This window comes from Alternaria hordeiaustralica (genome assembly GCF_023758085.1).
Source record: "Alternaria hordeiaustralica strain BMP 2776 chromosome Unknown scaffold_25, whole genome shotgun sequence".
NCBI classification, from domain to species: domain Eukaryota; kingdom Fungi; phylum Ascomycota; class Dothideomycetes; order Pleosporales; family Pleosporaceae; genus Alternaria; species Alternaria hordeiaustralica.
The window spans coordinates 103,934-126,220 of NW_026056797.1; the positions used below are offsets into that span (position 1 = coordinate 103,934).

The window sequence follows — 22,287 nt, forward strand, 5'->3', positions numbered from 1 at the left end:
AATGTGCGGGTTAGAGATGAGCGTTGGTAGGACGTAGTTGTTTCAGGACGAGATATGGAGTTGAAGACGGTTGTAGTGGGAGTGGTATTTGGCAAATCAATCCTTTGGTTCGTGTAGTATGATGATCTGGATACTTTTGGGTACAGAGTCTAGCTGTTCATGGATACGAGGCTTGTAGATTGAATAACCAAACCGCTTCGCCGCAGGTAGCTTGTAAGCTATACTAATATCAAATCTTTCACTTCATTAGATATGCTGTGTCGTAGACTCCAGGCTAGTAGAAGATGTACAACCACAACTGTCTAGTGTCTTCATTGCATGAGTGTGGGGAGACCCTGAAAACTCTTAGAAGGATCGCCATGAACTATCTCTTGTGATAGACGTTATGCGCCGTAGATTCTAATGACAGTGGGTTTCGAGCGGGCACATCTCTCGGATTACGGCATGACGACATCGGCCTAGATCGGACGGGGGGACTGACCCGACTCAGTCCTGGGCCTTTTGGGTGGAGGCATCGTGTCGTGAGAAAGTAATTGAGGTGGGCAAGCGGTGGAAACCGAGTACGTAGGACTGAGGGTCAGCCAAGAAGGAAGTCGGAAAGCGCTGACGCCGAACGCGCGAGACTAGCTTGATGTGGTCGCAGCACCTCTTGGAGTAACGCATCCATATCTTTGAGGTGTGCATCTCAATCAGAGCGGCATAGCTCGCCGCCCACTCATGGAAATCTAGAGCAGAGCTATCGTGAAAACCCATCAACTGTGTTTTGCTGAGTTTTGAGCATGGACAAAAGCGGTATGCACTTCTTGTGTCCAGCCTTCCTAAAAGAACGTACACCCCATATTTAAGTGGCGGCTGCTCGCTTAGTAAGGACCAGTTTTCCCCACGTGCGGGCTGGCATCCTGCAAAGAACCTTAATTGCACCCACAGACATCTTTTTCACGACAAACAGCGCCGGTTCTATCACGGGCTTATCGTGGTAGGCTGAGAGAATTGCCCTGGATTGGATGCAAGTTCCCGTCGAGGATCCAAGTGCCGTCTCAACGTACCCGCACAGCCGGCTTTCCCCAGAGCATGACGTCAGATGCTATTTCGCGACATCACGACTGCGCTCAACCAAGAGCCTCGGAGTTCTGAAAATGCCGCCTCTTACCATTGGAGGATCTTTTGACGCAGAGTTAATTTGTCGCACACACTGTAGGTATGCGTCAGGCTAGCTGCTGTGCTCAGCGTGGTTGCTCAAGACATACACATGATGTAGCCGCACGTCAGCTGGGAATACAATTACGATTACTCGGAAGGATTTGGTGTGCCAATTGTGCCACACCTCAACCGTTTTCCAAGCTCACTTGGCGTACTCGCACCGAAGTCGACATCTTTGCTCCCGAGCACGCAATTCCGGCCTTGAATCTCTATTGGACACTAGTGCGAACCGTCAGCGACCATCACATCCTTCGCGCCCCATCCCTGTCGCCGCACCCGCACACCCTTGCAAGCTCGACCCATCGAGCATCAGATTGTTGCCGGTACCGCGGCGAAAAGCGTCACGGTCGCTAATAATCACTTAGATCTGATCGGCATATCAGGGCATTATGTCACTTGTCAGATCCCTTCACTCGGGCTTTGCTTGGAAATACTTCCTACCCATCTCATCCTCTCTATCATAGCAGTGGCCTTATTGCCTCGACATTCCCCCGACTGCGCGTAAACTATTAGCGTACGTCAACACCAATTCCGATCCAGTAACGGAAGCGATCACGCAATTTCTCGTCATATCAAGCAATCCCGAGGCGTCGTAAAGGCTTCGGTCCTTCCCACATCCAGGGCACTCAAGCTTCCCAAGCTACCTTGACTTCGAAGCTCACAGGCCGATCCTGCAGCCCAGACCGGCACAGCACCACCGCCATTCGTCCCAGAGAGACCGCGTGCGCTTCACTCCAAGCCTCCAATTGCTTGCGCTGTGCTTGTTCACACCCGCCCGTTCGGTGAACCGCATAGATAAGCTTTCGGACGTCCGTCAGCTCTTGTCATTGCTTCTAAGGCTTATTCGGTCTTGTCAAACTTAGTACTGGATTTCAGGCACGTGGCATTCCAGTGCTGATCCAGTGCATCTTCGTTCGAGCGCGTTGGAGACCTCTCATCGCAACAATGGCTTCTACAGCCAGCAAAGTTGGCGAAGGCCTAGCAAAAGTGTTCGGCATCGACTTGCACTACCGGAATGAAACTGGCTCGGAACGCATAACTCGAGGCGAAAGCGTCTTCACCATCGACTCCGCAGACACCTATGTTGAGGAAGAACCTACCGCGAAAGAATGGATCAAAGACACTCTTCCCAGTGGTCACGAGCTGAGAGAGTACTGCTCCAGCTTGTTTCCGTTCCTTTCCTGGATAGGCCGATACAACGTACAATGGTTGATCGGAGATCTTGTTGCTGGTACGTTACATCTTACTAGTATCATTGTCTAGCTATTAACTCTTATCAGGTATCACTGTGGGCGCTGTTGTAGTTCCTCAGGGTATGGCCTATGCGAAGCTCGCTGAGCTTCCAGTCGAATTCGGATTGTACTCTTCCTTCATGGGTGTACTCATTTACTGGTTCTTCGCTACCTCGAAGGACATCACCATCGGACCCGTTGCCGTTCTATCCACAGTCACGGGCGGCGTCGTGTTGTCTGCGGAAGAGAAACTTGCTGGCCAAGACATCTCACGAGACATGATCGCGTCCGCCTTGGCCATCATTGCCGGATCAATCGTTCTCTTCTTGGGTCTTGTCCGCATGGGGTGGATTGTGGACCTCATCTCACTGCCTGCTATCTCGGCTTTCATGACCGGCTCTGCGCTCAGTATCGCTGCTGGGCAATTTCCTGCCATGATGGGTATCACGGGATTCTCGACTAGGGACCCCACGTACAAAGTGGTCATCAACTCGCTGAAGTACCTTGGACGAACCGATCTCAACGCATCGTTCGGCCTGACCTGCCTGTTCCTCCTATATGCCATCCGGTTTACCTGCGGTCAGCTAGCAAAGCGCTTCCCTACCCGCGCCAAGCTGTTTTTCTTCATCAACACTCTGCGAACGGTGTTCGTCATCTTGCTGTATATTCTATTCAGCTACCTGGCAAACCGAGAGCACAGGGCCAACGGAACCAAGCCGATTATCAAAACCCTTGGAACTGTACCACGAGGTAAGATGCTTCCTGAACTTGGTCAAACTCATTACTTACATTTCCAGGCTTCCAACACGCGCGCGTGCCCAAGATTACGATCCCCATCATCAAGTCCTTCGCGACCGAACTCCCATCGACAGTCATCGTCCTCCTCATCGAGCACATCTCCATCGCCAAGTCTTTCGGACGTGTGAACAACTACGTTATCAACCCATCGCAAGAACTCGTAGCCATTGGTGTCTCCAACTGCCTCGGCCCCTTCCTGGGAGCATACCCCGCGACTGGTTCTTTCTCACGTACTGCCATCAAGTCCAAGGCTGGTGTGCGCACGCCTTTTGCAGGTGTCATCACGGCCGCCGTAGTGCTACTCGCCATCTACGCACTCCCAGCTATGTTTTGGTACATTCCCAACGCAGCGCTATCGGCAGTCATCATCCACGCAGTGCTGGACTTGATTACACCACCAAACACTGTATACCAATTCTGGAGGATCTCACCGCTCGAAGTTATCATCTTCTTCGTTGGTGTTCTCGTCACTGTCTTCTCGAGCATTGAGAATGGTATCTTCGTCACGGTGTCAGTTTCAGCAGGCATGTTTGCTTTCCGCCTCTTCAAGGCCAAGGGCCGCTTCATGGGTAGGGCCAAGATTCACTCCGTCATTGGCGACCATCTGCTGGACCCAACCGAAGAAGACAAGATGTCGCCGCCTGGTGTTCGGCAAAAGCCCTCGGAGGGAGAGCACTCTGTTCGTGAAGTCTTCCTACCCATCGATCACAAAGACGGATCCAACCCAAGCATTCAGCTGGAAGACCCTTACCCAGGTATCTTCATCTACCGATTCAGCGAAGGTTTCAATTACCCCAACGCAAACCACTACCTCGACCAGCTCACCGACATCATCTTCGCGAAGACGCGCCGTACGAACCAAGCGACCTACAACAGACCGGGAGACCGCCCATGGAACGACCCTGGCCCTCGCCGTGGCAAGGATACCCAAATTACCGACGACCGACCCACGCTCAAGGCTATCATCCTCGATTTCTCCTCAGTTAACAACGTCGATCTTACTTCAATTCAAAACCTGATCGATGTAAGGAATCAGCTCGACAAGTACGCAGCCCCAGACACCGTCGACTGGCACTTCTGCAACATCAACAACCGCTGGACCAAGCGCTCGCTCGCCGCCGCCGGCTTCGGCTACTACACTCCTGAGATGCCCGATAGCGGCATCACCCACCGCTGGAAACCGATCTTCAGCGTCGCCGAAATCGGCGGCTCGGACTCTGCCGCCGCAGAGGCAGAAGCACGCGAGAACCTCCTCGCACAACGCACATTATCGCAAGTACGAAGTCGCGACATTGAGGCTGCGCATCCCGACTCGGGCGATAGCTCCGAGACGGGTAGTATCACCAAGCAGCTGGAGCACAGCAAGGCGTATGGACACGCAGATGCGCAGGATGCTAGACATAGGGGCCGGATAGCGGTTGTTCAAGGGCTGAACAGGCCGCTGTTCCATGTGGATGTTACGGCTGCGCTTAATAGTGCGTTGGCTAATGCGCAGAGGAAGAGTCACTAGGCAGGGTGTTGTGACCTTTGCGTTGTGGTAATAAGGACTTGTTTTTCTTTCAGTACATATTATGTAGAGATGATATCTATTTGCGCTCGGCTGTTTGCCTTGAGTGTTGCTTTCTCTGTTCAAAGACTGGTCTTACGATCTGCATGTGTGATGACGTGAGCGCGCGATGTCGCTCTTGCTGGTAGCTGACGTGAGATGGTTCGTTAAGCGGCCACTCCTTCCTTTCTAGATTGATCACGATGGCAAAGGTGGGATCTGGTCAGTCATGGTGTCTTTGATCATTGTTTTCATTCTATTTATTCCATTTTCGTGCTTCTGCTCCTGATTTCGTACGCGTGGGTATATGTACCGCGTCATGCCCCAAACACAAAACATCAACGCCATGCTATGCTCTGTCCAGAATCAGTTTTGCCTCGCCCCCATACAGTGAAAGAAAAGCCCTGCTCCTCGTAATGATAGCCACATGCTGCCCCCAAGATGTCCGCGCCTGCTTGAAAGTCCCGCTCTCTTTGCGCAGACGTCCACGTTTCTCCAAAATGTGCTGCCTGGGTTGTGATGTTGTAAAGGTAGTAGCAACACTGGATCCCTGCTCTTCGTTGTTCCATGCTTGATGTCGTACAGATGACATCAAGGTCTTTTTCCTCCCATGTTCTGCGAAATCTCATCTCTGTGAGCTCGCAAACGATCAACATCTAGTTGTACGCTTCAGCGGGCAGAGACTCGCGACTCTGTGCGAAAAGGGCGCCAGCTTGCTCGATATTCCACTGTCCAGCCTCCAAACACTGAATGGCGTAGTCGCGCTTAAGATTGGTTTCGCGCTGAACGTAGAGAATCATCTCTTCCTTCCTCTGCTGCTCCGGGTCGACAATTGCAGGTGCAGGTGTTGGTGTGGTAGCAGCCGGTATTTGCTGTGCGTTTGCTGCGTTGTTGTTTGCCGGCGCGTCAGGACGGACCTGATTGCCATTCAAGATTTTGAGTTTGGGGAACCACGAGACGATTTCGTCTTGCCAGTTCGGGTTGGGAAACGGATCGACGATGAGGTGTTCGACGTTTCTGAAGCGGCCTTTCCATGGCTTTAAAGCGTCCAGCGTCGCGAAAGCGTTGTTGCTTAGATCCAGGTTTTGGATGTGGCGGAAGTGGTTGCAGAGTTGGTAGATGGCGTGTGTGTTTTGGAGGTTGTTGCCGGCGAGTGTGACGCTGTGGATTGCTGCTTCTTTCGCTTCTTGCGTCTCGAGAATGGCGTCGCAAACAATCATGAGGGCGGGAAAGAACTTCTTCTGTGCGCCTTCCGATGCGAACATGCCGGATTGGAGAATTTCTTGGTCGCCGGCGATAGTTGATAAGTTCAATAGCTTGTTGGTTGCATCGTAGCGTCGTCCCAGGAAGCCTTCCATCAGCGGATATGACGGATTTGACTTTAGTCTTTCAAGGGTTTCTTTGTCGAGCGCCGGCTCTCGTGAGCGATTGTCTGTGCGATTGTCGTGCTGGAAGTGGTTTTGACCTCCCCTGAATCCTCGTCCCCGTCCTCGTCCCCTGCCCCGTCCGCGTGAAGACTCGCCATCGACCATCATCTGATCGTCGTCATGGTTTTGTGGTGTGAATGAGACGCTCCAGTTCCCGCGTCCTCGGCCGCGACCACGTCCTCGCCCACCTCTTGGTTGATCGTTCATGTTCATTGGAGTATGTTGGTTGTGTGTTAGAAGTGGAAGAGATTAATCAAGCAAGACTGAGCAGATGGGATTGTCTATAAGGTCGGAAGGTCTGTGCGCCGCCAAGCCACAGTTTTCCAGTTCGTCCAATTGTCATTGGCCAAAACCCATGGAACCTTCGACGTCGACCAAGTTCACTGCTATTGTGCTCTTGCTCTCACGTATTGTTTCATGCTCTTTAGTCATGCCTGCTTGTTGAAAATTGTGATTTGAGTGCAAACAATACGGTTCTCTCGTGCTGACTCCTCGGGTTGCAATCAGGCAGCAGGGCAGCCACTTTGATGACAGCCCGAAGAAATTGACGCCATCAATGCTGACAATGCCATCCGCGACGCTCTCTTCTGTCAACTCGGAGTGTGATTTCAGGGCCTCTGAGGCTCTGGTTGCACAATGCGCTCCATACCTACTAAAAGACCAAGTTTTGAAACCCAGAAATAACGATGAATTTGGATACAGGAAAGCAAAACACATCATCCAGTAGTCGAATGAGACCGACAGTAAAGTAAGTGTGCGTTTCATAGATTTCCGATCTAAATGATACAAGCCTTGTTCAGAGGAAAATCTCTAAGTCCTGATACCTCTCCATACCTCCCACCACCTACACCACTCTCCCAGACTTTAGCATAAATCTAGTCTTTCCGTTGATGTCCCGTGACGCCAAAAACTCCACACATGAACGCGCGTAAATGCAACAATGAGACGGCCTTCAGGCGACGATCATCATCTAGTTTGAGTGAATCTTCTTGATCCTGTTGACACCCTCGTACAACGCGCGGTCCACGGCCGCAGCGACGGTAAGAGTACCACCGATCACAGCGCAGAGACCGACAAGGAAGCCAGAGAAAGACTTTTCGCGAGCTTCGCGGTTGATGACCTTCATGGGTGAGATGTCCTATTGCAACCATTAGTAACTATATCAAGCATCAAGGAGTTGGTACTTGGGAACTTACATAAGAAAAGAAGACACCGGGGATACCACCCCGAGCGTGAATCCTCTCCTTGTGGCCCTCCTTCTCATCAGAACCACCCTGCAGACTCCTATGATGGCTGGTCACAGAGTACTGGTGCGTCTCAATGCTGCCCTTGTATGAAGCATCAATGGTCGCGCCAAGGAGCTCGTCATGTTTTGCGGAACGAGGAAGCTGGTTCTCCCAGCCGAGTGGCAAGTAAGCGGTCGACACGACCTTGATGAAGTACATGAAGTTGTAGGCCTTTTCGTCGGTGTGCTGCTCGGTGTTGTCCAGAGGGTTGATGTGGTGGTTTGACCATCCACCAGCGCCAGAGCCTGCGTGCTTCCTTTGCATGTCCTGGACAACGACATCGCTAAGCTGGGGGCCGAAGCGAAGCTGGTGGACCTTGTGGGTGAAGGTATGCGCGTACTCGTCTTTGAAGTAGTTCTCGAGATCGTGAACGTGCAGGTTGCCGTTCGAGAACGATTTTCCGGGAGCAATGTGGAAGTTACCGACGACCTTGTTGACGCGGATGCTGCCCTCAAGACGGCATCCTTCCTGACGTTGCTGGTCGAGATGTTCGGCGTAGTGTTCCCGCTCGCATTGTTCGACTCCCTCTCCACGACCGAAAGACCAGGATATCGAGGCGTATGCGTCGCGGACTTCGTCGCAGGTATTGCAGCAGCCGGGCTTGATTGCGTTGGTGGGGGCAGGTGCGCCGTAACATTCGCCGCAGTAGTCGGGAGCAAGATGTGACGCTTCGTCCGCGTGCCTGAAATCGTCGTTAGCACTCTGTTGCTTCCCGTATATGCCTGCGCCCAACAGCGACTCCGTGTAGACTTACAGATCTAGAGCCTTGATATCAATAACCTTGCTGCCCTCCTTCTCAGGGCTCAATCGCACCTTGTTGATGCCATGAGTGACACCCATCTGCAGCTCTCCAGAGACATCCATGACATCGAGTGTGAGCAGCTCGCATGGTACCCGTGGGAACGTTACATTCAGGGCAATTTCCATGCGCTCGCCTCTGCCCTTATCGACCACCAATTCCGGTCGCACAGTCACTCTCCTGTAGTCGGCCCACTCGCCCCACGTTAACCAGAAGATAACCAACAAGCTGACTATGGTGACGATTCCACCGGATGTTGTGCGCACGCGCGCATCTTCGACCGTCTTGGTGAAGGCGTCGAGCCTCGTGAATCGCGATTTGGCGGGCATAACGGCGGGTTACCGCTGCAGGGTAGGCGTGATTGTAGGAAGTTGGTGTGAAGCCCTGAAGTAGAAGGCAATTGGGGTCGAGACAGTGGGGTTGAGGGTGTAGCCGAACGTTGTCTCGAGACGTGGTCGTAGCTCGCGTCTTGAACAAGGACCGAGTTGACTTGAACTGCGAACGCAATTGGCGCTGCTTCTTGAAAGAGGTGAAAGCGAAGGAATGAATATCAGCACTGTCCGTGCAAAAGCCGCAGTATCATCGTACAGAGAAGAGAACTGGCAAGCAAGTCAACGCGTGGACGCGGCAACGTTTCGGCTGGACTAAAGGACAGCTATGCGACTGAACACTAGCTCCGAGCGCCGCACCACGCTAGCGTGCTTCGGGTAGGTGCGCATACCGAGCACGTGGAGCTGCAGCCCTGGCGTGGTTCACCAATACCAGGAACCATTTAGTAAAAGGGGGAATTGAGAGTTGCAGTCAAGTTGTACACAGAATCGAAGTAATTTCATTAGGTCTTAGAGGCATGCAGGATGCTCCATCATACCGCTATTCAAAGGTGAACCAGATTGGCGTTATGCCATCTGAGGGGCATATTATAAATAGCCTACGAAGCGAGAACGTTTCTGAGCATGCTGTTGAAACCATCACTGAGCTTGTATAGCTCCACGATAGGTGGCTTTTTCGGTTCGCCTGCCTTTCTCCGAAGCTTCTCAGCAGCGCGCGCTCGGCTCTTGCGCTCAGCCTCAATCGGGTCTGCGATATCTGTATCGTCCATGTCTTCCGAGTCGGTGGAGTCGCTACCGTCATCATCGAGTTCAAGATCCTGGAGGTCCATCTGTATCTCGTTAGTGTATGGCCAATATGTTGTCAGAGAGGAAAACGAACCGCGTTCAGCCCAAAGTCGCTCGACTTGAAGCCGGCGATACCACCCATAAGCGGATCAGGGTCATCACCACCGCTCGCCATCTTTTGCCTTGTCTTGTCCGAATGCCACTTCTTCCTCGCCATTTGCCACTTGATCAGACTGTTGATCTCACGAATGGCCTTGTTCTTGTCGATCATATTTGAATCGATTCCACCCTGGAAGAGCGCATTCATATCAAGCTTACCGCCACTTCCAGGGCCGTGACGCAGGAAGTCCAAGATACCCTCTAGCCATCCCATGAGCTGGTCGAAGAGACCGTTGTCATGCTTGTGCACCTCGTGAACGAACTTGTAGAAGTTATCCTCGTGGCGGGCGCACAGATCTATGAAGGCCTGCACGGTTTGATTGGGGTCTGCAGAAATTTCTTGCCGTTGACAAGCTTCGATGGTTTTGATGGTGTCATCGGCGAACATGGCGAAGTCGGTAATACTGTTGTAAACGTTTGCGGATTTGTATACACGGACAAGAGGCTCGTAGAAGATGGTGAACAAATCCCGGAAGAGCTGCAGCGTGGTCGGCTAGAAGTACGTCAGTCATTCATCTCTGAAATCGCCTTCCCGTCAAACTTACTTCTTCGATGATCTGGAGCATCATGAGCTTATCCCTCTGTCTGAGACACAGCTTCAAGTATTGCTTGAGGTGCGCGAAAAGCTCAGCGCCAGATCGCATCTCCTTCTCGACCTGACCGGTCGCGTTAGTAGCTGTGCTGACGGTGCTGCGGGTGCTAGCTCTTCTGCTGAGGCGGCTCGATCTCACATTTTCGACCGCGTTGTTCCATGCAACGTAGGCATTGAAAACCTTCTCCACTTGTTGCGAAGACAATTCTGGTTGGAAGAACTCGGAGCGCAGTATGGTCACGACGACATCGACGTTGTCGCGCGCAGCTTCTTGTCGAATCGCTTCCTTGACACCTTCATCCGCTTGTACGTATGCTTTGATCTTGTCGCAAAGAACATCATCCTTGATCCTCGTGGAACCAAGTGTGTCGATCGTCTTCTGTACAGAGTTGACACCGTCGTTGATAGCCATACCAAATATACGCTGAAGTAATGAACGAGCGCCGAACGGCTGTGCAAGGAACAGATCCAGAACCCCACTCATGACGGCTGCAGGGTTGGCTATCCTAATGACGTTCTTGAGGACACCGTAAGGAACGAGAGAATGTATGCGTTTCGCCTGCGCAAACAGCTCGGGGGAATTGTCCTCGGCTAGGAACAAATGGTAGATGGTAGCAGCCACTTCTATCCGTAACCACTCTGCGAACTTTTGGTACTCTGGCTTCAGATCTCGGATGGTGTTCTTGACCCTGACCTCTTGGAACAGGTGTGAGAGTCCATTGCTCTCTACAATTTCTCTCCTGAACTTCTCCATGTGGATGTCAAGCTCCGCTGCTCGCTTCCGCGCGACTTCGTAGAACTGCTTTTGTTCCTCGATGCGCTTCTTGTCCATCTCTTCTCGCCTCTGGATGTCTTCCATTTCTTCCTCATTGACCTCAATGGGATCGTGTGTCAGGAATTCGGCCATGGCACTTGACTGGGCGATTCGCTCGTTGTGTAGGAATGATCGGAGGAATGCGCGAAGAGAAACACGTTGTTCTTCCCTGTACAGCTTACGAGGAGCTTTGTACGCTGAAAAGTCCGCCGAGGCTCTCGGCGAACGTCTTCCTAGTGATGTCTGTGAGGCGTTCTTCTTATGTCCGCCAAAGAGATAGCTACGCAAACCACCGCCACTGCTCTCAACAGGTTCAGGAGGGGGAGGTCCTTGGGTAGACCCTGACGAGATAGAGCTAATATCATCGTCGTCAGCACTTGATTGTAGGAGGCCATCTTTCGCATTCTTTCGAGGTAATGGAGCGAGCACTTTTCCGGGAAGTTCGAGACGTATGCGTTTGTGCAATTGAACGAAGTCTGCGTATCGGCGGCCAATGTAGAAGTCCTTGTCTCCGTCGTGCTTTACACGTATGAGGTACTCCTGCAAACGCATAATTAGGTTCTGTCTTCTTCCAACTTGTATACGTACTTACCGCATGTGTGTGGTAGCGGAGATGTCTCTTCACCGATGTTGTTCTGACGCCTGCGACATTGACGTCCCAACCATTGATAGCATGTCCGCTCGGCTCGTTCATTGTAAGACCCTTTTCATCTGCCTGTCGGTCCACGATCTCCATCTCGGCAAAGCGTATCCTTTCTTCGTAGCCTGACGCGGTGGGGATGCCGGAGACCATCATCAGCTCGACCAGCTTCTCGGCCTTGAGCGCTAGCTTTCTCCTCTTCGTTTCTTCCAGCCGGTCCTCTGAGGATGAGATGTCCTTGCTCGCGAATGACTCCAGGAACTAGAACGGCACCTTTGTCAGTTCCTTCTCTACCCAGTATGACCTCATACAACGTACGACTTGTAACTTGTCCTGCCAGAACTCCTTCTCTTTGGCCTTGTCCAGGAAGGGAAAGTTCCGAACATGATTGACGAATATGTAGCGGAGGAGGGGCAGCTCTGAGTCTTCCGGCGCAACTTCACCGGCATCTGAGCGAAAGGGTGCGCCAAAGCGTCGCAGCGCTGTAGGAGAGGAGAGTTCGGCGATTTCGTACTTTGTTTGCTGGGAGATGAGTTCGCGCTTGAGGTCTGCGCCATCGTTAGCTTCGCCACGGGCTATGGACGATGTTGTGCGGCTTACAGTGCTCTTGTTTGCCTGTCAATATGGAGCCCTCTGGCGGCACCGACATGGTCGAGAACTTCGAGTAGGATGTGTCATTACGCTGGGGCACCGCCGGCCGCGGGGGTTCGCCAAAGTTCTGTACTGAGGGCTGAGGATTCATCGTGGTGGGCTCTGTGGCACCGTTGAGCTGGATGGCAGGCGGGGTGTCGAGGTTGGCGGGCATAGTTGGATTAATAGCAGCGTTAACGCGCGGGCTAGGGAGCCGCGATCCGAAAGAAGAAGATAAGGTGTAGAAGGAGAAGGAATAGCGAAAAGCAGACTTTGGGGTCCCTGCAGATGACCGTCGACGCGTGTTGTATGACGCCTGACTAGCACCACGGAGTACCTGTGGCTGCAACTGAGGCTGGTGCACTGCGGAGATGCGGGCACGGCAGCAATGACAAGAGATACGATGGGTCTGCACCGCCCGTTCTTGCTCAAAGTGGATCAATTCAATGCTTGTCGGCACTGAAGCAGAGTCGGGCGCGTAAAGGATTGTGGCTGAGTGACGCAACCCGATGTCTTAGCTCATCTGACGTATGGAGCGCAGAGGCCCACGAGGCCGAACGAAGGAAAGAACGGCATCCTATGTCTTGGCCGTGTTCGCCCTTTGTTCCCCATCTCGTCTGCACAATACGCGTCGCGTATCCTGGGAATGAATACGAGGCGTTCTGCTTGAACTGACAAGAGTACCCCTCCTCGGAACGGTGCCTAAGACTCGGAAGTACCTGAAATCGGACCGCATTCGGCTCGCTTCTGCTCTCGAAGATCGCACTCGCACATCGCCAGGTCATGCATGGCTGACTGACTCCCCTTGGCGCAGCCTGTTGCTCATATCTAGCAAGGAAATCTGACATCGAACACGTTCTGGCCACGGGCCAAGATATCTGATTGACTAACTAGCACAACATCACGCCGGGTACTATCGTGTGCGAACATTAAGGTTTTCAGTTGCAATTTGACTATGGTTGATATCTACTCAGTTGTACTCGTACAAGCCCGATGGGTGAATAAATCAAAATGCCAGTCTATGGCGACAATTAGCCCAGGACGCCGGCCTGTTCCGTTCCCAAATTGCTGCCAAGGCATTTCATGGCGTTTCGGCAGAAGAATTCAAGTTACCCACACTAACGCCAGTCCACTTCACATCTTACATGACAACCACCAATGCACTCGGAGGTCCGAAGCTCAGTAGTTGAGCTCGCCACTGCCACCACCACCAACCGCATCCAAGTCTTCGTAGCTCTTGATTGACCGGCCTTGCACAGACTGTACAGGTCCAGGTCCACCCTCACCATATCGCTGAGGGCCTTGACGGCTACCACGAGGCGGAGGGGTCAATCGGCCGCCGTTGACAGCGGGACGAGCACGGCCGTCACGAGGTTGACGATCGTAAGGTCCAGTACGGTTGTTGAAGCGATGGCCGCCTCGTCGCATAGGTCCGGCACGGTCATCGTGAGCAGCATTGGGATCCCAGTTACCACCCATAGCAGGATTGAACAGAGCGCCCAAATGCACGCCGTTCTGCATACCGTTGTTTGCCATTGCCATGTTCATGTTGGCCAAGTTGAACCCCCGCGGCGTTCCAGTGGCCTGGACATGATTGCCCATCGGGAAGTGGCCATTGCTGTTGGCATCACTACGGGATGGAGCAATATGCGCAGGGTCGACAACATAGCTGTTGACCAGTCGCAGCTGTTTCGCATTAGCAAATGTATCCTTACAAACATTCCTGTAAACACTTACGTCCTTGTGTAATTTCTCAAGCCATTCAGGATGACGCTTTTCAGTGTGCTTTCGCCAGAAGTGCTGGCCTTTGAACAACTTTGTGCATTCCGGAACCTTGCAACGCCACTTGGATTCATCCTCCTGTTTGACATAACGTGAGAGTTCATCCTCGATAGCTTCATCTAGAGGCTTGCCGCCGAGCTTGCGGATATCAACATTCTCCGGCTCAAGTAGCTGTAGCAGTTTTTCCTCATACGTCTTCACCCAGTTGAATGCTCGTTGAAGTTGTTGTTGGTTCTTGGTACTCAACCGCATCGGCTTCTTCTCTTGCACAGGACTACCGCCCTCGCCATTTTCTGCGTCACCTGAAGACTCTTGCTTCCTGTATGGAAAGAGGTCTCCAGTAGCCGTAGCTCTCGCGGTAGCCTTGGCCGCAGTTGTAAGACTAGCGCGCGGTCGGCGAAGATGTCCTCCCGCGCACTTGCGAATCAACTCGTGGACCGAGTCGCTCTCAAAGACGCAGAAGAAGCAGAAGTTGTAGACACGTCGGAGATACTCGATGAGGAGATCAAGCTTCTTCTTCTTGGCCAGCAGCTCTTCATCATCCACTTCATCATCGAAAGCACCCTCGTCGTCTTCCATGGTTTCATCTTCACCCTCCTCCAGGTCTTCTGGATCCCGCGCTTTCTTGGTCGGCACCGGGGCATTGGCTGGGGGCTGAAGCCAGCCTTTCGAACGCAGAGCCTCGACACGTTCTTCGATCTTGCTGACACCGTCGACGTTTGAGAACTCTTCTTCGTGTTGCGCCTTGAGGTCGGAGTCGAGCTTCCTCACGAGTCGTTCAGCAAGCTCCAGATCACGTTCGATTCTCTCAGGCGCAGAGAAGAGGTCCCAAAGTGCCTTCTTGCGAGGAGCGGCAGGAGGTTCATGAATGCCGACGTGGCAGGTGAAATTGCCACGCTCTTCATCGATCACGGTCTTGCCGTTGAGAGCTTCGAGAGCCTTGTGAGCGGTAGACTGTGGGCCTTGAGCAGCTTCGGGCTTATCCTCAACAGCCCCTTCTTCGGCATCGTCATCGCGTCCATCACCACGGTCGTCGATGACCATTGGCTGCTCATCGCTTGGATTGAGAATGACCCAACCGATGCGGTGGCACTTCTTAAGTGGGTTGGGGTCGCTCATACTGAGCCACTTGAAGCCGCCAGGGCCTTCTCCCAAGTGCTCCTTGCAGAACTCCTCGACTTTTTCGCGGTTGACTGTGGGCGCAATGGTCTTGATGAGTAGCGTAGGCTGGAACGCAGTCTCATCGCGGATCTCGCCGCCTTTGCAAGGCAACAGATCGCCCACGCCCAGCACTTCGTTGGCAGCCGTTGTCTCGCCTTCTTCCTTTTCCACGATTCCTCCAGCACCGTTCGAATCGTTTTTGTAGATGCCTTCCAGCGTGAACTCGTCGAAGTAACCCTCGTCTATTTGTCTCTCCCACTCCTCGTAGATGCCGTGGCGATATTGACGGAGCTTCTCCTTGAAGGCCAAGTCATAGTCTGGGTCGTAACGCTCCTTGAACCACTCTTCGTTCTTATGCTTGTCTACAAACGTCTTCGCCATCTGGACTTGTAGCTTCTCCTTGTACTCGTCATACGCGGCCTGAATTTGTTCGCGCTCCTTGCCCCGTTCCTCTCGAGCCTCGCGCTCGCCTTTGAGACCAGGTTTGCGTCCGCCATTCTTTGCGCGCTCCTTCTCCTCCTTCATGAGCTGCTCTACACGCCACCACTCTGCAAAGTAGTTGAACCCGACCTGGTATTCGAGGTGCATGGGGTTCGGGACCGGGTTTGTGGTGAAGGTTGGTGCAAAGTTGTCCTGGCCAGGCACGTACCGATCGATGCCTGCCTGCACGGGCGGCGGCGAGGAGCGTCGTCGGTTGCCATCTCGGCGGGGGCCGTCGTAGTCGCGCGCGCGATCAGGTTGGTATCGGTCGATGTTCTGGGGCGAGCGCGATCGGCGCCTGCCTGCCCTACGGTCTCCGGAGCCTTTGTGACGCATGTTAGCTCAGTCTGATGTTTCAGAAGCGATTCAAGATGAGGTTTGGAAATGATGCCGGTCATGTCCAGGAGTCATACAACAACGCCCAAGTACGCGCAATCGGTCTGTGCTAACAGCGCTTGGCGAGAGAGGCCCGGAGCAAACACGCGGCATAGTTTCGCGTGACGGTGAAAATGAAAGTCCGTCACGTCTCAAAAAGGGTATATGGCTTACCTGGTGAACGGCGTCTGTACGAATCCGCGGGTGGCCTGGAGTCCTCACGCGTGGCGCTGCGAGCCGTCAGCATCGTACTTTGCGCACCGTCTTCTGCACCAACATACGTGTAGGAGTCCATCGCTGCGGTATGCACGCGTGATAAGATAGTGAATGGTTATGAATATGTGGCGCGAAATCGAGACAGGCAGTCGTGTTTAGGCGGCTCGGAGTGAGTGTAATGCAGCGAGCCTGGGGGCAGCGCGCGTAGTCTTCGGTTGCTTTGACGCGCAATCTCGCCGGGAGTATGCGCTGGGTGGCAGTGGATGCTCGAGAGGCAATCGGCGCGGGTAGCTGTTTGCCATGATGGCTCGGTCAGAGAGGGGACAAGTCAGGGACAAGGTGACGGAGAGGGAATGCGATTAGTAACGAGGAAGAAGAGGCAGGTAAGAAGTGACAAGAAGCCGACACGCCTGGTGCGATTGAGAGCACACGGGCAGCGCCGCAGGAAGATAAGGTCAGAGAGGCAGCTGGAGGGAGGCTGGGCGCAGGGCCACGGGGACGAAGCTGTCCGAGCTATCGAGACAGCTGTACAAGAGGAAGAAGGGGTACGAACAATGGGACAGCTGAAGGACGAGAAGGTGCACTCACGATGTGCTAAAGTGACTCCCGGGCAGAACGATGCCGGTGGAGAGGGCGATGGCAGAGAGAAGGGCGAGGTAGGTCGCGGAGGGCTGGAGAGACCCGAACGACGGCTGAGACGGGGCTAGCGTTCCACGCGGAAAGTGGACCCGGCCTTCCACGCGTTGGCCGAGGCTGTGATTGGCGCTCCGAAAATATCACGAGATGCGGAGTGCAGGTACAGGACGCTTCCTCTTCTGGCGACGTCTTCTGTTGCGTAAGTGACATTGATCGACGGTTACACACAAACCCCATCACCAACCGCAATCATGACGAGCTACATCCCCTCCCTCACGCTTCCCAGCTTTGCTTTCGAGAATCCTGCAGTGGCTATCCTGCTACCTGTTCTGTGTGGAACGGCCACAGGATTTGCCATAAGCCGTAAGTCAGTGGTAGATTCGTACCGGAATGGTTTTTTGATTCCAAAACAGCAAGTGTGTCTCAGACAGCATATCGAACGCTGAAGCAACCTCCACTACATCCTCCCGGTTATGTATTCGGACCAGTCTGGACAGCACTCTATGCCACCATGGGCTACACAGCCTATCGTGCGTACACCATTGGAGCGACGTCTGCTAACCCCAATACTGTTGCTCTGGCGAAGGTATGAGAATGCTATGCGCGATTCGCTATTATCCGAGCTAACCAGGTGCAGCACGGAGCCACTCTTTACACTATCCAGCTCGCCTTGAATCTCGTGTGGACTCCTCTATACTTTGGTCTCGGTCGTCCCATTCCCGCTTCAGTTGACATTCTCGCTCTCGGTGGAACTCTTGCCTACCTTATCAATGTCTGGGGACAAGTGGACCCAGTTTGCGGATGGCTGCTCGCACCCTACCTAGGTTGGGTCAGCTTCGCAACATACCTCTGCGTAAGTACCATCACCATTCGACGTTCGTGAATTGCCAAAGGCTGATGCTGCAAACAGATTGGATCAGGTTACCTGAACAACTGGGACTTCAGGGCCATCTCGAAGAAAGATTAAGATATTTGTCGGTATCGACCGAGTCTCCAGAAAAGGTTATATCCCCACATCACTTGACAGTGTAACATAGATCCTCTTACAGGAGCTAAGTATACGCATGTACTATACACATGTACTATCATATTGTCCAATAAATGTACATTACAGTTCCTGGAGATACTGGTGCCCTCCTCCCTCCTTCACACTAACGTAACAAACTTTTGTCATGATATTCGGCAAAGACGTTTCATCGAGTCCGAGGCCTCTCGGTTTCTTTATCATGGTTTAGCCACTGCATATCTACTTTGCAAGTAATACAGTCTGCGCGGACTTAGCAAGCTTGCTAGAGTGAGCCGGTGGAAGTGGTGGAGCACACAGAACTGGTCTGTAACGGAGAAAGAGACACAGGAAATATGAGCGAAATATCTTGAGCACGCAAAACAGACATCTGACAGGAAAGTGGTTGTACAGGATTTAAGCACTACACCAAGTCGTGACGTTTTACTCATACGTTCCGGGTTGCGGAGGCCTCTAGGTCTGTGCACTTTTTCTGATTCATTCTTCATTATCGCCTCATACTACGACTGCCTGATCCTTACCCTCTGGTTCTGGCACTTAGATTTCCAATTTCGCTTATTCCAGTGCCCTTCGACGGTCTCGACTACTCAACTTTAATATTGTAATACTATGTTACAAATCCAGTCGACACAACAACCACTCGAACGAATGGAGCAGGACAACGATGGCTCAGAAGCTACCGCTGCACTCGCTGCCCTGTAGGTCATATCTCTTCTAGGATGGACTTCAGCTAACAGCTTCTAATAGCACTCTTCAGAATCAAGAGCAATGCGTCCTTCTCCGCCTTCCCCCAGAGCTTCGAAACGCAGTCTATCGGTACGTCTTTCAAGAAGACGACATAGAGATTTGCGCCCCAATTGGCGAGAATACCAACAGTGATCGTCACACACATTATCCTAGACAGAGCCTACAGCTTCTCGGGACTTGCCGTCAAATCTATACCGAGGCCAGGCTACTTCCTTTCGCCTCGAATATATTCAAGGGTGGTCATTGGGCACTACGAAGGATTACAAGGCTTCTCAGTCGGGATCAAGCCGATGCCATATCGACTGTGTACATTGTGATCGATGACTATCACTTCAGTTTCGCCTTGGATGTGTCAAAAGACGGGAACTCGTTCAAGAATTTATACGCGCCAGCCCGTTTGGTTTTACGTGATACTTTGCTATCGACGTTAGAGAGGCTTGCGATGCTACCGGAACTAAAGCAAATTCTTCTCTCTCCCTCGCAATACGAGGGCAACCCCTGGAAGCAGATCTGGAAAAACGGTTGGGCAGAGGATTGCAGACAGCTGGTAGTAGAGGCATTGCGACAGCAGACAACTCGCGGAAAAAAGATAGAAATTCGTTCGCTGGTTGAAGAGTAACAGTATTGGCTTTGGGTTTCTATATTGTGGCATCGAGACACCCGATAGGCCAGAGTAAGGAACTGGGCCGTTTGTGCTGTGATTTCATGTCGCCTTACCGACCCTATCGGCAGTCCGGGTTCGCATTTTGGCCACATCTAGAATCCATGAGCTGTTAAAAACTTGTTCAACTCTGATTTCAGTCTTCGCTGAGCGTCCATTACGTGAGGACAAAGAATGATGAAGCAACCCATTTATCGCATCTATGGATGCTAACCTTGGAATGATATCGGAGGGTTGCACCTAACCTACGTATCAAATCAGATGCTACCTGTGAAGCCGTGCATATCCGAGGCCTCTGGAGGACTGTATTGTAGCCAGCGAGTAGTCGCTTTCGGCGTCTTGCTCCGAGTACGTGGAGTGAATGTACTCAACTGCAATATGAGCTCTTATGGAACACGGGAAAACGTTTATGGGTTTTATTATCCTGTCATGATACTGTTGGGAGTGAGTTGCGCCTTTCGAATTGTGAGCGTGGCAGCATTCAAAGATATCTCTTTTGGCGACGATGAGGTATGTCCTAGCACGTCGACACATCTAAACACTCCACGTATACTCAGTGAAACGTCCACGGGTTCGTTCGGGAATGCCCATTACGCAAGCACGTCATCTGGCCCTCACTTTCTCGCAATGGCTCGCGCCTTCCCTACACACCGTCCTTCTTGTTTACCGCCCCACTTTCCTAGCACATGCTCAAAAGTGATTACGCAGCCTTCTTGATCTCACCATCAGCACTCATACCTCTCAGGGCTTTGTATTCGCCATGTACTCGCCCACCGAGGCTATGCCTGTTCCCGAACGTGTACTCTACTACGATCGCAGTGTTCTGCTCATGGAGCGTCTCGCAGCAATGTGAGTACTGGATATCGCATTCGTCGTACTGCTAGCTAACAAAGATACAGCTCACAGCGCAATCACCGGAAGTCACCCCTCCTTCGTCTTCCGGCAGAACTCCGCAACAAAATCTACAAATACGCTTTCCTCTCCCATCCAGTTCGCCCAACCCGTGAGCACAGAGAGTGGCCACACTGGGCATATCCAAGATCACAATTGAACCTACTGGAGACCTGCCGCCAAATCTACTTCGAAGCCAACCTCTTCCCGTTCGCCCTCAACGTTTTCGTCGGCTACGCAGAGCATGTCATCGAGCTGTTGTTGACAACTTTCACTCCTTCCCAAACCGACATCATATCCGATGTACGGCTATATGTTGACGCCTTCGGAGTGTACAGGGATGGCAAGATTCCAGAGGCCGGACTCAAGGCATGGTTCATTGAGGAACTGGGGGACCTGTGTCAGCTTGTCAGTCTAAAAGACGTAACACTGATCTGGTTTGGTAGTGACATTGATATTGTCAAGGAGCACTTGAATGCGACAGTGCTGGACGTCTTCAAGGAGGCGGGTCGAGGAGATATCAAGGTCATGGTCCGGTACTTCGATTGAGGTGTCGCGTGTCTGAGTGCATGTCATATCCAGCTTCTCCTGTGTTATTTGTCGAAATAAAACTCTTGTCATCCATTAATCTTGACCAGCCCCACGACGGAGGTGATTCGCCCCAAGCTGTACCAGCGAGGTCGCGCTTTGAAGGTGTGCGCAGGGCTTGACACTATCGTAGAGCAATTTGGTCGTATAACTTCTGGGTGTGGTCTAGCTGGACGGTGAAGAACATGATCGTTGAACATTCCGCTGTGACTGCATTACTTCAAAGAACTTCTCCTCTAGGTGTAAGGAGAAGATGTTTGACTAAAACTAAGCGTATGGACACCGAAAGACTATGGCGTCAGTTCCCTTCAGGGCTGGCGCGTGCGGGCGCAAACATGCGGCACGTGACCCGGACCCTGCCAAGAGCTGCTGCAGCCTAACCGCTTGTATTATTCTTTGTTGCCCCACGCTCTGCTTTGGCAAAACCTCACCAACAACCGCCCGCCGAACGCCGAACCTCAAATCTCGCTGCAGTGGAAGGGGTGCGCATTACTAACCAGTGAAAGTGACAGATTTCCTGACCCGCCAGTGCTAACATGGCGCCGCTCGGTCCGCCTCCGTACACGGCCGAACAGCTCCAAGCGATAACCTCACATCAGGAACGTATTCGCGCCCAGGCAGAGCTCACCAGTATGTGAAAGCCGAGTCGCAAGGTCAGAAAGATACTTACGATCTAATTCTAGGCTACATTACGCGCGCCAGGAGAGAGAGGCAAGAGAGGGAAGAGCGCGAGAGGCTTCAGTCGAACGCTTATTCTGGCTCTGGTTACCGCACCACCTCCGGCAGCTTCAACCATTACACTCCTCCCTCCATTCCTTCCTACGCCCCCGTTCATAACCCCGTCTTCAATCCCGTCTACACCCCCGTCTCTGATACTTCCTACAACCCTCCGTACAACAAGTTCAACCAGCGCGGTGGCTATGGTAGAGGCAGAGGCCGTGGCGCCCCTGGCAGAGGCAGAGGCTACACACCCTACCACCCCTACGCGCGTCCTCCCAATGCACCTATGTACACTGGATTCGCTACTGATTCCAATGGCACAAGTATTGTCACCCAACCACGCGAGGCCAAAGAGAACGAGGATCCAGCGCAGGCATCGGCGGCCAGCACCAGGTCTTCATCCAGAGATCACCAGCCGATCGAACCATCAAGACTTTGTGCCAACTTCACACATACAGGTATTTCGACGAAACGACATTTCGGAACCTTTCCTCACCCATTGTTCGCCTCTAACTTTTGTCTAGGTCGGTGTTCCATCCCGGGTTGTCCTTTTGGTCATGATCCGGACACACAAACCGTATGCAAGTCGTTTCTCTTCAAAGGTGTTTGCTCCGACAGCAACTGTCAGCTATCCCATACTGCATCGTCGCACAACGCGCCTACGTGCCAGCATTTCCAGGCAGGTCGATGCACCAAAGAAGACTGCCGCTTTGCTCATGTTCGTGTCAATCCATCTGCACCGAACTGCGAAGCTTTTGGACGCTTGGG

At 52.6% G+C, this 22,287-nt stretch overlaps 7 protein-coding genes across 7 annotated transcripts; 3 read left to right on the top strand and 4 right to left on the bottom strand.

The window, feature by feature from the left end:
- Positions 1 to 2,145: 2,145 nt before the first annotated feature.
- On the top strand, positions 2,146 to 4,740 carry J4E84_008973 (uncharacterized protein; the record flags this gene model as incomplete). The annotated part of the gene is made up of 3 exons (XM_049391539.1): positions 2,146 to 2,431; positions 2,481 to 3,182; positions 3,230 to 4,740. 3 exons carry the CDS (start codon positions 2,146 to 2,148, stop codon positions 4,738 to 4,740), a joined length of 2,499 nt encoding a protein of 832 aa, XP_049240667.1.
- A 692-nt stretch (positions 4,741 to 5,432) lies between these two features.
- J4E84_008974 (uncharacterized protein) lies at positions 5,433 to 6,416 on the bottom strand (the record flags this gene model as incomplete). Its single annotated transcript, XM_049391540.1, has 1 exon — positions 5,433 to 6,416. The coding sequence occupies one exon, from the start codon at positions 6,414 to 6,416 to the stop codon at positions 5,433 to 5,435; it is 984 nt and encodes a 327-aa protein (XP_049240668.1).
- A 757-nt stretch (positions 6,417 to 7,173) lies between these two features.
- On the bottom strand, positions 7,174 to 8,617 carry J4E84_008975 (uncharacterized protein; the record flags this gene model as incomplete). Its single annotated transcript, XM_049391541.1, has 3 exons — positions 7,174 to 7,341; positions 7,400 to 8,171; positions 8,244 to 8,617. The coding sequence occupies 3 exons, from the start codon at positions 8,615 to 8,617 to the stop codon at positions 7,174 to 7,176; spliced, it is 1,314 nt and encodes a 437-aa protein (XP_049240669.1).
- A 599-nt stretch (positions 8,618 to 9,216) lies between these two features.
- Positions 9,217 to 12,413, bottom strand: J4E84_008976 (uncharacterized protein; the record flags this gene model as incomplete). The annotated part of the gene is made up of 6 exons (XM_049391542.1): positions 9,217 to 9,447; positions 9,498 to 10,055; positions 10,108 to 11,508; positions 11,561 to 11,869; positions 11,927 to 12,156; positions 12,209 to 12,413. The coding sequence occupies 6 exons, from the start codon at positions 12,411 to 12,413 to the stop codon at positions 9,217 to 9,219; spliced, it is 2,934 nt and encodes a 977-aa protein (XP_049240670.1).
- A 1,004-nt stretch (positions 12,414 to 13,417) lies between these two features.
- J4E84_008977 (uncharacterized protein) lies at positions 13,418 to 16,331 on the bottom strand (the record flags this gene model as incomplete). Its single annotated transcript, XM_049391543.1, has 3 exons — positions 13,418 to 13,924; positions 13,976 to 15,984; positions 16,211 to 16,331. 3 exons carry the CDS (start codon positions 16,329 to 16,331, stop codon positions 13,418 to 13,420), a joined length of 2,637 nt encoding a protein of 878 aa, XP_049240671.1.
- An 808-nt stretch (positions 16,332 to 17,139) lies between these two features.
- On the top strand, positions 17,140 to 17,855 carry J4E84_008978 (uncharacterized protein; the record flags this gene model as incomplete). Its single annotated transcript, XM_049391544.1, has 4 exons — positions 17,140 to 17,251; positions 17,302 to 17,474; positions 17,526 to 17,741; positions 17,799 to 17,855. 4 exons carry the CDS (start codon positions 17,140 to 17,142, stop codon positions 17,853 to 17,855), a joined length of 558 nt encoding a protein of 185 aa, XP_049240672.1.
- A 2,225-nt stretch (positions 17,856 to 20,080) lies between these two features.
- Positions 20,081 to 20,760, top strand: J4E84_008979 (uncharacterized protein; the record flags this gene model as incomplete). Its single annotated transcript, XM_049391545.1, has 2 exons — positions 20,081 to 20,169; positions 20,220 to 20,760. 2 exons carry the CDS (start codon positions 20,081 to 20,083, stop codon positions 20,758 to 20,760), a joined length of 630 nt encoding a protein of 209 aa, XP_049240673.1.
- Between the last annotated feature and the right edge of the window lie 1,527 nt (positions 20,761 to 22,287).